We start from the raw sequence: 14,082 nt of genomic DNA on the forward strand, positions 1-14,082 counted from the left end.
TCGGTTCTGAACATATTCGGTAATTTCTACTCCCATTGACTCCAATGACGTTTGACTGTGTTGGGGAATATTGCAGAAACAATATTCGCTGCTGATCGTAATCGGAAGCAAATTTTGAAAAATTCACTCAACTCTAGTTACTGACTACAAGGGAGTCGGGATAGATAGCTCAGATCCTTTATCCGACATTTACGCATTGTGTATGGGGGCTTTACTGCTAGGTTCCGCTGATTACAGTGATAACTGGTGGTTTCTGCACTGGGGTGCCATGTGATTAACCATACTGTGCCCCTTCTAACAAGCAGAAATTACCCAAAGCAGAGAACCCCTTTAAACTATAAAGGGGCTTTTTACATTGTGCATATATGCTGCATTAGGCCATGTTCCTAGTATTACCGAATGCATGGAATATGTTTATGAGCATTTGATGCCCTTAAAAACGATTACATTCAGGACTGAGCATTTACCCGTTAGGTGTCCTGAACCAATGTCCGTCCGATAAAACCAAGCACTGATAGTAACAATGAGCATCATGGACATTCTGGAATTTATCATCCCATATTTATTACTAGCAACATTTTTTATTATGTTTTTTTAATACATAGGACAAGTCTACATGATGTAAATTCAAAAATAAATTATGTTGAAAATCTGCTTGAAATCCAAGATAATTTTGAATCCTATCTTCCATGGGCTGATTTAAGGGGAATCTGTCAGCAGCATTTCATACCATTTATATACCCATGTAACTCTTCAAAAGTCAAGTCCAGCAATACCTTTCCATGGCCAGTGCGTTCCTCTGTTACTGACAAATCAGTGTTTGAATTGATAAGGAAATGACCATGGTAGACTGAAGCCTCCGTCACTCCAGCTCTATTCCCCGCCCAGCACCATCTCCTCCTGCTTGATAGTCAGCCTTTGCCTGAAATCACAAAGCTTAGAGGCTGAAAGTCACATAGGAGGAGATGGTGCTGGGTGGGGAATAGAGGTGGAGTGACGGAGGCTTCAGATCTACTACAGCTCTTCAGCCTCTTAAATCCTGCTGACAGATTCCCTATAAATACCAATAAGATTTATCATGTCATCTTTTGATGCAGATTCGATGCAGAAACCACGTCAGGTGGATTAGATGAATTAAAGGGGATTAGCAGTTTCAGAAAATCTGTGTCCTCAATCTATTGTTTGTTTTTAAAACAAAACCGTGCGCTTTACTCATCCTCCCCAGGTCCAGCAATGAGTTTCTGCTGCACCTGCAGATGTATTTCATTATCTGTAGCGCTGAGTGACATCACATCGATAGCAATATGGCCATCACTGAGCTCAGAGTTGATGGAATGAGCAGCTCAGAGCTGCTGAAATCACCGATTGGCTGCAGCGTTGTCAATGTGACGTCAGCACTGCACAAAGGAGCAGCAGAGACTCACTGCCGGATCCAGAGGGGGTGAGTAGAGCGCAGTTTTTGCTTTTAAAACAAACGGCAATTGGGGGACAGGGAATTTTCGGAAACCTGAAAACCCCTTTAAGTGAGGTTAGAGAGGTGGATCTTCGGAATGTCAAACTACAAATCCGCAACAGAAATCAGAGAGTCGGATCCAGATTTTTGCAGCAGATTCCATGTAAACCTGCCCTTGCCGTTCACCAATAATAACCTGCTACAGTAACACGCAACTGGCATTACCAAAGACTTAAGACGTCTACATTGTACCCTATAAATCTCGCTCAGGATAATTAGGCTGGAATGTTAAACTCTTCTTTGTCCTTGGATTTTTCAATGCGCAGCGCATTATCGATTGCACATGAATAATAAATACCCGATACTTTGTTTAAGTCTTTTCTAGTAACTCAAACCTAAAGAAAAAGATACTAAGTGGAAACAAAAACTGTAAGATAATAAAAAGGATAATACATGTTACTCACATCACATACGATTAACATGTCATATAACAACTATTATCACAGTATTATTATTAGCACACTCGTCATCACCATTTCCATTTCTTTTATCTGTTTGCGTTAAATATCAATGTTATGGTAGAACAGTAACAATAATAATATTTTATAATATTATAATGAACGGAAATGTCTTATTTTTCTCATTTATTTTATATTTTTGTGTTAAATATCAATGTTATGGTACAATAATATTAATAATTATTAAGAATAATAATTTATAATATCATAAAGACATAATTGAACATAAATGTATTTCGTTATTTAACACCAATTAGAAAGTGACTTGTGTGATGACCTGTAATAAAAACTTTTGCAAATTTTGATATTAATTTAGTTATTGAATTTTTTAGAAGTTCCGGATAAAATAGCAATACATGCATGCAGCTTTCATATTATTCTGCGAAGGAACAAAAAAAAAAAAAAAAAAGAGTCAAGTAACTTTTAGCCGCTGTTTGAAGACAAAATAACTGTTTGTGCATAAACCTATAATAATCTCCGTATGTGCAGAATTCATATAGAGCATCAATGTTCCTTAAAACAAGTGATTGCTCAGTGAGGAACTATATATATATATATATATATATATATATATATATGTATATATATATATATATACAGCATATATATAAAAATATAAATATATATTTATGTGTATAGATATATATATATATATATATATATATATATATACAGTTTTCTGATGTAGCGGTGCATCTGTTACCCCTGGTGGCTTGCTGGCATCACCCTTGGCACCCAGGACCTGGGACACATGCACCATCGCTCCTTCCGCCAAACCAAGAATAAGGTCACGTATTATTAATCAAAGCATCATAAATCAATCTAATTAAGTGCATAAATATACGACCCCCATGACGGTCTCGTTACGCACCTTCCAGGGAGAGCAGAGAGTCGTAGACTTTGCACTGCACCTGCCCAGTACTCTGGGAAGCACATGACATCCACAGTCCTTCATATAGTCCCACTGCGGTGATGATGGCATCTCCGGCATAGGATGATTGCTTCCATTGAGGTAACGCTGTGGTTGAGATGATTCCAATCCATCCTCCCAGAGCCAGAAAATAGCCAAGGAGCTGGATCCCCGAATTCGCCATGGCTTAATTAATAAAGTTCAACTACTGGAATAAGCGAAAAAAAAAGGATCCCTTTAATGCGCCCCGTTATAGGTCCGGGAAGAAGATGGTGGGATAAAGTCGCAAGGTACAAAATAGTCACTTTCCCTGCAAGTTTGGAGGAAGAGGAGGATGATAGCGTTCAGTAGCAATTGATGACGGTGCGCTCCTCCCAGGCTGAGATGTGGATGGGACACTTGTGTCTCCAGAACTTCATGGTTACCCTTGGCCGAGTCTCTAGGACACGTAGGGGACAAAGTGGTAACAAGAAGATGAAAAAAAAACCCACAACTGGCACTAATGTCTAGAAGCAGCTGACAGAATGCGAGGAAGGCTGGTCCTCACATTAATGGAATTCATAGGAACACCCACAGAGGGAAAGGCAGAACGCTGGAATTTAGGATTAACACTTTGTAAACTCCTTTTGTAGGAACGATCATTTCTGATCATTTGCGCAATTATCTGTAAACTAAAATCCGCCTTACGTTCACCCATGCAAATGTGTAGCCAAAATTCTCAATATCGTTACTACATTGGTAATTGATCCTGTTTTGTTCCAAACTGCATATTATATATTATTTCAATGTTTCTTGAAAATTAAACACTTCTAGATCCATATTTGTACAAGAAGGACATAACTGAAGCTGGATTGCGGAGAGCTTTACTTGTAGAGCTGATATAATCGTCAGCTTACAGTGTCATGTCGACATGTCAGAAAAATACACTTGGATTCAGCTCCCGTTTAAAGGGAATCTGTCACCCGGATTTTGCTGTTTAATCTGACAGCAGTATAATGTAGGGACAGAAACCCTGATTCTAGGGATGTGTCATTTACTAGGCTTTGTGTTGTAGTTTCAATACAATCAGTGTTTTATCAGGAAGAGATTATTACGGCCTGACTAGGACTCATGTGCAGGCCAGTCAGGCTAAACTGTGTAACCCCGCCCCCACTACCAATCAGTGATGTGGGCGAGGTTATACAGGGCTCAGCATTCTGAGCTCTGCTAGACTTGCATCAGAGAAAACTGCTTCTGTCATAGCTGCTGCACCCAGTAAACTAAATGATACATCACTGGAATCATTGTGCAGTTCTCAGATTACATAGCAAAAATCTGCTGACAGATTCCCTTTAAAGATATTTTCACACAAAGTTTTTTTCTTTCTTAAACCAACAAACCCAATGTGGTTTTCTAAAGAAAAAAAATCCAGGTGATGCCTCCTTGTGATTTTTGATGAGGTTTTCAGATATAACAGGGTGTTTTTAAGAGTTTTTTTAATGCAGTTTTGAAGAAGTTTTTAAGAGGTTTTCGAAGATTCATTTTTCAATGTGTTTCTTTCGCAGATTTTTGACTTGAGAATATAATCTTTGGAGCAGATCCTCTTTATAGCAGAGATGTAACATGTCACTTCTTTTTTTCCCGCAGAGAGGTTTTTAGAATCTCTCTGGAAGGAAACAGACAAACCACGCTGCATGAACGGCAATGTGGATTTCCCATTGAAATCAGTAGGACGAGTATTGCGACTATTTAAAACAGGTTTTGCTGGGGATTTCGAAACAGATCTGCTTCAAAATCCACGTGAAAAATATTCCATGCGAACAGACCCAGAATGGTTGTATAGTCCTTTTTGACAGTTAATCATTGCCCCCTTAGCCTTATTGACATCTCCTCTGTGTCCCTCCTCCCTGCTGCTGCTGAGGTCTCACACTGCTCAGTACAAGCTGCAGCTGTCAGTCTGGCTGGGTGTGCAGAGACTGAATCCATTTGGCCTTATGAAATGCTCTTTTTAATATTAGGTTTACTCAACCATTCTGACTTGCTTTTCATAGTAAGTACAGCAGCCTCATCAGGTCTACAAAATCTATTTATGTCTCCAGTTTATCTTTTGAAAACTGGTGATAGACCCTTTAAAGTGTTATACTCAATATCCATGGCATAAATGATAACTTTATGATCAGTGGGTGCCACTGGGCCCCCCCTTAAGAAGGTAGCAGTGTCCTGTTGGACTGCTTCAGTCATTCTCTATGGGACTGCTAGAAAAAGGTAAGCTCTGTATTCGGCTATCTCCGGCCGTCCCATAGGAAATGAATGGAGCATGCCTGGCTAGAAATTCATACCATCAGGGTATTTTAGAGACCTGTTCTCAGGGTCAGTTGTAGTTCCAGCGTTTGGACCCCCACAAGTCAGAAAATAATCAACTATTGCTTGATAACTTTAAATGTTGGGAATATCCCTTTAAGGGCTAGATATTTCACTCTGTAAGGATCATTTTTTGGTAGTGTATATAGGACTTAGATAAGACATATTATACAGTGTGTACAAGTGTACGGGCTTCGCTTTGATACTGCTATGTGGCCAGTGTGACCCCCGAAGCTTCTACAGCACAGAACGCATTGTCTTCCCTCCCCGGTTCAGTGGGTTAATGAACATGTGTGTGGGTCCAAACTCAATCACGTCAGGGTTTTCCAACAAAGCCGTTCATTGAGTACGATTTAAGAAGCTTGTGCCGCAGAATGAAATCACATCCATATAATCGTGGAGTTGTGCTGCCGAGAAACAAAGTTTGGACAGTGAGGACACATAAGAGCCATTGTGTGAAGGAGAAACCATTAATTCAGTTTTATATGTAACACTTGGTGAAAATGTGTTGTTTTTATTATTCGTTTTAGATGACGAATTCCTAAAATCCATCTATTCGAGCGATTCCTTTATTTATTGGGAACTACATCGTTAAAGGGGCAGAGACCAATGAAGAATACGTTCTCCTCCTCTAAGTTGTTGCCTTCTACAAAAGAGCCTTCATAGCAAAAATATGGGACCTCCTCTCTACAGGCAGGTTCATGCCACCCTCCCATGGATGGAAGGGTGAGACAATTTTTCATATACCTCCTTATATGATTGAAGGGCAATGCCAACTTCAGTTCTGTCCCGCTAGACCAATGGCTGGTACCATACGTGTCATAGCGGCTTATGGACCACTCTCCAAAGTTAAAGCTGGAGGTCATGTGGCACTTGTACTAAGGTGGCTCTGACATCATAGCTAACTACTCATTTTGTAAACTGGGACCCCAAAGAAAAGCTTAAACTTGGTCTTTTCTTGCCACTCACCATAGAGGGTACGGGTAAATAAATGGGACCAAAAACAGCACCTCCTATATCGAAGGCCCCCACAATGGCCACATGTCCCTTTGGTATTTTGATTCCGGTTGAAACGGTTATGTCGAAGGTCTTGTCTAGAGACCTTGGAGAACAGAAAAAGAAATAGAAATGATGGCATATGTACATTTTAAGTGCCAGGAAAGCGCAAACAAATCCATAAGCCCCTATTTACCGAGTGGATGCCTAAAAGGGTCCTTTTGACCTCCACCGTTGTTTTAAGACCTCCATTTAAATTGGACAAAAATGGGCTGACAAATGATCATCCTATATAGAAGAATAAAACATCTCAGAAAGCATTGGTTATGCTGGATTTTTCAAGTAGTGCTTATTATTAGTCCCCCAAAAAATATCCAATATTTTCCACCAGGTTGTTGAACGACACTGCACGTTCGTTGGTCAGGCAGACAGGCACCAGTCAAAATGAACAATCGTCTGTCTCACCGAGAGCGACCTCTATCAGAGCGCTAACGTGATGGGACCAGAGCCTAAGGTTTGTGTCACAGAGGGAATTTTCCATTTATTGGCCTTATCTGTACCCCTTTAGGTTATTGTACTTTTGTTTTTCCTATTAATCCCTTTTTACTGGATTTCTTTGTCTGCATACTCCGTTCTTGTGACTTTTCCATCCAGCAGGATTAATATCACCATGGGGAACCCCAGTCCGGTTGGACCTTCAGGCTCTCACATGTTCCCAGCAGGGTCCAGGCAGTTTGTGCTTCACTAGTCTTTGTATCACAGTTTGCAAGGTTCCAGCTGGTGAACATGACAGCATTTACATTCCACCTTCCGTATTATGAGAAAGGACCAGTCAACCAAGAACTCAAGTGACCATAATTACCTAGAGGCCACACGGCTGACCAGTCAGGGTCCTCCAACCATTCATGTACCGAGCTTGATCCATTCTGCACATCTCCCTAATGATGAACCTAATGGCTAAGTTCACACGAGCGCCTAAAAAGAAAAATCGCCCGACTTTCATCCAGAATAAAGCCGACATTTTTCCCATCTCTATTTTTATACATCAGCAGTTATTACAATTTACAAGATGAAATTCCTATGTAAAAGTGATTGTCCGGCCTTAAGCTACAAGCCTGCAGTCACTCTATGTGACCCTGTCTTGTGAATCCTAACATTGCATGTACTGCGCTCCGTTTGCATGTGACTGCAATTATGCAATTTGCATACTTCTGGTTACATTCAGACTAGACTTGTCTGGCCTTGCTCAATGCATTTGCTTTGAGCGAGACTGCGCCCGACTAATCGGCATGTGACCGAATGTATGAAAATTACTCCCAGGTGAATCTTCACAGCACGCAGTGTGCTCGCCATGAGGATTCACAAGTCTGCAGTCACATAGAGTGACTGCAGACTTGCAGCTTAAGGCCGGACAACCCCTTTAAAAAACTGCAACGTAGACACCAGATATTACACGGATGATCCGTCTACTCACAGACAAGAATGGACGAGTATCTCAGGTTCCGGTAGTGTGAACTTGGCATAAGATTGTAACTACGCTGACCCCCACATTAGATCATCTCGGCGTTGTCACAAGCTAAGTCCCAGTGATTTTTTTAAGGAAAAGTCAACTCTATTTCTCACAATACCTTCCAGTGTGTTTTTACTAATAATAATGGCATCTAGTGAGGCATTAACACAGCCTGGGGTTATTTCACTCTGACTTCATCACCTGCTCTGTGACAAAGCAAGTTTCTAATGGTCAATGAGGTTATAACTATACCCGTAGAGCCATCAGAGAGGTGACGCCAATGTCCTCAATCCCAGGAAAACCCCAAGCAAGACCGTGTTCACATGTAGCATAAATACCGCATTATTTTTCTGCCTTTTATCCCTCTGATTATTGAATTTTTACTGCATTTTTTATGCATTTTTGGGTTGGAAGCAACATTTTTAATGCTTTTTTTCATTACTGAAAAGTTTTAATTCTGCACTTAAAAACACAACTGTGTTTTTAAAAAAAAAAAAAAAGCGTCAGGACTCACTGTCCAAATTTCAGTTCCAGTCCATAGCTTCAAGAAGCACCATTCATTCTCCAGACAGGGAACTTTCTCTCATGCACTGTGTTGTAGATGTGCTTGTAGTGGACTGTTCATTACCTAAGCCAGCTCCTTTAATGGCGTGACAAAGAAGGAGACTGGCTTAGCTAAAGAGCCAGACAGACAGCCCCCTTTAAGCACTATGATAGCAAAAAAAAGTCAAAAGTTGAATTTGAGAGTACATAACATTTTGATTTGATCATTGCTGTTCCCTAACATAGCTACAAAGCAGACAACTAAAAAAACGACCATTAAAAATATTGTAGTGACTTTTAGATAATTAGTCCTGCAATCACATTTTTATGTGATTTTTTTTGGCTCAAATCCTTTGTCGATTAATTTCTCTATGAATTTTGATCACCTTGTATTTTTCTCTATTTTTATATCTATTTTCTTATAACTATTTCTTTATATTATTTATAGCCCCACTGTAGACTTATATTGAAAATGTAACACTGCTTCGCCACTAGAGGGAGCTCAAGAGTCTGCTGAATACTGTGTTATTACTCAGTTCAATGTATAAACTGTATGCGGTTAGCTCCCCCCAGTGGTGGCTGCCGGTAGTTAAACCTTTATCTTTTGCCTATGTAGATGATTAGGAGCTCTGTATCAGAAAGCTTTTAGATTCAGAGTGTAAACAGTTAATGACGAGATTCCCAGATCTCCAGGAACGTCCCTTGCAAGCTGTTAAACATTAAAATTGGAATGAGAACGACAGATTTTACTCATTTTTTTTTTCGATACTGCTTTGAAATTGAAATTAATCTTTAACTTGGCGTGACAGTCCTAATCTTTCATGGTACATGACCATGACAGCTGAATTGCCATGACAACCTGCTTCTCCTGTTCCGGAGAATTCCCAGGAATAATTGGTCCGTCACTTACTACTAATGAGATGACATGCGTACAGGCGGTCCACAAAAGCAAATAGCATTGTTTGCCTAGTCTGCTTTTATATTGTTATGGTGCAGATAAATACCCTGAAATCAGCCTAGTCTGCGGCTTTTGTTTTCGACCAGACCAATATTGTGCAATCACATGGTTGTCCGGCCACTTGCCGTTACGAGCAGGCGTACAATACCATGTCCAAAGGAGCAGCTATAGGGGATACATACCCAACTGTGTTCTGGTGCCGGAGGGGGTCCAAAGACCCTTCTGCAGCACAAGAAGAAACCAAATGGAGCTTCACTCTTTAGTTAATTGTTGTTCATCTTACAGATTTGGGCACCTTCACTCCATTATCACCATCAGAAAGTCGCTCTATGACTTTAGCGGTTACATTGGGTCTAGGGCCCTCCACAAGGTTTAGAGAAATGATGGATGGGCAAAATTATATTGGGGAACTATATGGTCGTTGCTCAAATCCATTGCAGTTCCACATTATGCCGGATAGATTATTTGCATGAAGACCAGAGGTTTACCTATAGTGGGTGCAGGGGCTGCAGTCGCCCAAAAGGGGCCCAAAAGGTCCATTTGGCCCATAAGAGAAGACTAAAACTACTAGAGATCTGTGAGTTGGGGGTCCTGTTGGAGATTTTGCTTTGTGTCCTGCAAGCTTCAAGTAACACCGCTAATTAAGACGTCCTGTGCCAACCGGTGGTCTCTACAAGGAATGACAATACCCTCGTGGACTGAAAATGCCTATGTGGTCACCTCTTGGGAAGGCTAAGATGAACCCTAGCTTTTAGATGACAGGGTCGCAATGGCCTGACTGCCTACCACCCACTCAGCTTGAAAATCTTGCAGCTTGTAAATCCAGATCACAGTGGCCCCTGAGATCCCCTCGGAGCCCAGCCATCTCTACAGGTCACTTTCCTCCTGACACCAGTAGTCCTGGTCACTTGCATCTAAAAGCATGAAGCTCTTCAGCACTCAGGACGTGTCCCTCCCTCAGCTCCCCCTACTAGACCCCTGAATCCAGACATACCTGTAGCGAGGGTATGTATGGGAGTATATATGGCTCTTCAAATTACAATACAAAGAGTAGATAAATGGCAACTGTAGGGGTGGAAGGTCTCCACTTGTTACCCTGAGGAATTGGTGGGTGACCTGGGACAATCTGTTTGCACCTCACAGCAGGTTTCAGGTTCTGTGTCATTCAAAGTAACCAGACTTCAATAAAGTCCCTATTGCAGAAAGAACTCAAGGGGAAACATGAGGTGCCAGATCTCCCAATCATCCAAAATCAGAATGTTTTCACTTCTCAGCCATGTCTGACTGGCACAATGCTGCGGGCAGACACGGGGAATCATCAGACTGCAGAAGGACAGGATTCCCTGGGCTGCATTCATCCTTCTGTACAGACTAATAATTACCCTGAATAACACTGTGGACAAAAACAACAAGACGGATAACAAGAATCTATTTAAAAAGTGTCAGACAAGCCGGCGGTGCGGGTGTGATGCCATTAAATGTATCACAGGCTGGAGACCACAAATAAAACCAAATGCCGTCGGTGATGAAGGCGACCGTGGTTGTAAGTAATTATGGGCGACATTTCCCAGACAATGCACATGGGAGCTGCACTGACAATACCCTTATTATAAAAGGCGACATTTACAAGGAAGATTCAGAGGTGGGAATACGGGGATATATACCGTGCCATATGCTGGTAGTACACGGTGTATATCCATCCTATGGTACCTCCACTAGTACAATTTAAGGTCCTCCATCAGGGCATGCCAGCAGTTGTAAAATTGAAAGATTTCCATTTTTTATTTTTAAGACCGATAATCATATGGTGAAAGAAAAATTGGCAAAAATATTTTAAAAATAAATTTTAACACAAAAACCTTATTTAAACAATAGGCCATACATGGATAAGTTCCCTTTATAAAGATAAGTATTATCAGTATTATGAGAGGCACATGGTAGCTGGAGACCACTGGCGGACACAGGCAGAAAAGGGCCACCGTGCAAGAACAATATTTGGGGCCCATTATATTGCACAATTACACCTGCTTTGGAGGTCAAAATATGCCCTTTTACTTTTTGGGCGCCTTTTTGGCTGCACTGGTTGCACCAATGATATGTCCGCCCCTACTGGAGACCTTCACATTGATTTTGCACTGGGATTTAGGAGACTCAAGTTACCGTATGACTCTTCCACAACCCGAAGCGCTCAGCAATCTATAGGATCCATAGTTTGAACTCCGAAAATATCTAGTGTCCACTACTATAACAATCCACTCTCATAGTCTTGGTCTTTAAATGTCCCGAGGACCATATCTCCTATAAAAGTCTCATTGGTACTGGTGGCGGACATCAGAGAACCCCATAAACATCAAGAACCTCCTCCGATTTTTGATTGATAAGACATTAAAGTAATTCATAGAAGAAACTCTGCATATACTAAACCTATGGTATAACGACAGCTTCATTGTTATGATCCTTAGTGGTTGAGGATCACAAATTACTCCAGCTAAGTAACAAACGTAGGACAAGCTCTAGGGAGGTGGCAAACTGGACTGACCGCAAATCTGAACCTATCCAAACACACTAGAAGTAGCCGGTGAACGTGCCTAAAAATCCTAGACGTCTCGAGCCAGCCTGAGGAACTAACTACCCCTAGAGAGAAAGAAAGACCTCTCTTGCCTCCAGAGAAATAATCCCCAAAGATATAGAAGCCCCCAACAGATAATAACGGTGAGGTAAGAGGAAAGCACATACACAGGGGTGAAAGCATATTCAGCAAATGAGGCCCACTAATACTAGATAGCAGAAAATAGAAAAGGGAATCTATGCGGTCAGTAAAAAACCCTTTCAAAATATCCACACTGAGATTTCAAGAACCCCCACACCAACTCACGGTGTGGGGGGAGAAACTCAGTCCCCTAGAGCAACCAGCAAGCGAGGAAATCACATTTTAGCGAGCTGGACTAAAAACATAATGAACACTGATAATCAAAAAATGATCAAACAAAAACTTAGCTTGTCTTGGAGAGACTGGGAGCAAGGTAGACACAAGGAATCTGAAGAGCACTGAATACATTGATAACAGGCAAGGAACTGAGTATCCAGGTGAGCTAAATAAGAAACCAACCAAGGATAACGAACCAGCTGATGCTGCAACCTGCAGAAAGACAACACTACACAGTACCGCTTGTGACCACTAGAGGGAGCCCAAAAATAGAGTTCACAACACTTCATTGTCTACTATTGTGGACCCCACTGGAATTTTTGCTACGTTATTTCTTTCTTATTCTTCCCCTTCCCCTATTAGTCTTGACCCTGAACCTTGCCCCATTGCCAACCTTAAATTACAACTGCACAAATGGACTATGGTACAGCTTTCGATGATAGGTCACTTCTTATAAAACTTTCGACTTTACGTCCCACCACCTTTACACCAGTGAGACGTGATATTTGCTATGGACAGTGGATAGTTAGACCGTGTAATACATGGACATACATGTAGCTGGCGAAAATTCTTAACATTCTTATGTAAACTCCAAATGAAAGGAACACAGCCGCCGTTCTTAGCCGTGTCTTTCATGCAAATCTCCACTAACAATGGTCACATTAAATGGAAATTTTCGTTCTCCAACGCAATGTATGTGGGAGGACAGAGAGTGCGACATGCCAGAATATTTATACAAGCCCCTCGGGGAAACAATGTGCTCACTATTAGCTGATGTTTAGTATCTTATGTATCAAGAACGCGTAACTGAGATGTAACTGTGTGATAATAAGGATTCTTCTTCACTTTGAGTACTTCTCCATCCGTACATGGACTACACTTATTATCTGTGGATACTTTTTCGAAAAACATTCATTGAAAGGAAATACTGGCATAACGAGGACCTATCATCAGGTCAAACATGGCCACTTTTTGCTCTTTCGCAGCAGGCATCAGTTGAATACTATAGATGAATAACTTGAGAGTTGCCTGCTTTTAAAATAGAAGCACTTTTGGGGATTTTATGACATATAGGACCCTCAAAGTCATTTCAAAGCTGAAAAGGTCCTTCAAATTAAGTATTGTAAATCTCCTTATTTTTTTTTTTTTTAAATTGCCGCTAATTTTTTAAAACTCTTCTAACAAACTCTTGTAACAAAATGAAAAGGCCTTTTGAAAAATGATGCTGACGTAGAGTAAACATATGGAAAATATTATTTGTTAACTGTTTTTTTGTGTGTGTGGTTATGACTGTCTGGTTTATAAGTACAAACATTGAACGTTTAAGAATTGCAAATTTTGGAAAATTTTCTTCAAATTTCCAATTTTTTTTTTTTATAAATAAACGCAAAATATACGAACCTAAATTTACCACTATCATAAAATACAATGTGTCATAAAGAAGACAATCTCAGAATCAATGTGTCATAAAGAAGACAATCTCAGAATCACTGGATTATATTGAATTATTTGAGCGTTATTAATAGTGATGAGCGAATATACTCGTTATTTGAGATTTCCCGAGCACGCTTGGGTGTCCTCCGAGTATTTGTAAGTGCTCGGAGATTGTTTTCATCGCCTCAGCTGAATGATTTACATCTATTAGCCAGGCTAAGTACATGTGGGGGTTGCCTGGTTGCTAGGGAATCCCCACATGTAATCAAGCTGCCTAAGAGATGTAAATCATCCAGCTGCGGTGAAAAAAAACTAAATCTCCGAGCACTAAAAAATACTCGGAGGTCACCCGAGCATGCTCGGGAAATCTCGAGTAACGAGTATATTCGCTCATCACTAGTTATTAACACAAAGTGACACGTCAGGTTTGAAAAATTGGACTTGGTCACAAAGAGGCTTATTGACCCATCTTTAGGTAGGGGTCCAACATCCGA

The 14,082-nt window shown here is 40.7% G+C and overlaps 2 protein-coding genes across 2 annotated transcripts in view; one reads left to right on the forward strand and one right to left on the reverse strand.

Annotated features, from left to right (window-relative positions):
- CLDN19 (claudin 19) overlaps positions 1-3,204 on the reverse strand; it is a 38,506-nt gene extending 35,302 nt beyond the window's left edge. The window contains exon 1 of the mRNA XM_077250181.1: positions 2,843-3,204. Within this exon, the coding sequence (XP_077106296.1) occupies positions 2,843-3,065 (223 nt within the window). The 5' untranslated portion in view covers positions 3,066-3,204. The remainder of the gene's footprint in view (positions 1-2,842) is intronic.
- Positions 1-14,082, forward strand: part of C4H1orf50 (chromosome 4 C1orf50 homolog) — a 124,096-nt gene that overhangs the window by 60,380 nt on the left and 49,634 nt on the right. The gene's annotated exons all lie outside the window — the stretch shown is intronic.

The sequence above is a fragment of the Ranitomeya variabilis genome, chromosome 4 (assembly GCF_051348905.1).
Source record: "Ranitomeya variabilis isolate aRanVar5 chromosome 4, aRanVar5.hap1, whole genome shotgun sequence".
In the NCBI taxonomy this organism is placed as follows: domain Eukaryota; kingdom Metazoa; phylum Chordata; class Amphibia; order Anura; family Dendrobatidae; genus Ranitomeya; species Ranitomeya variabilis.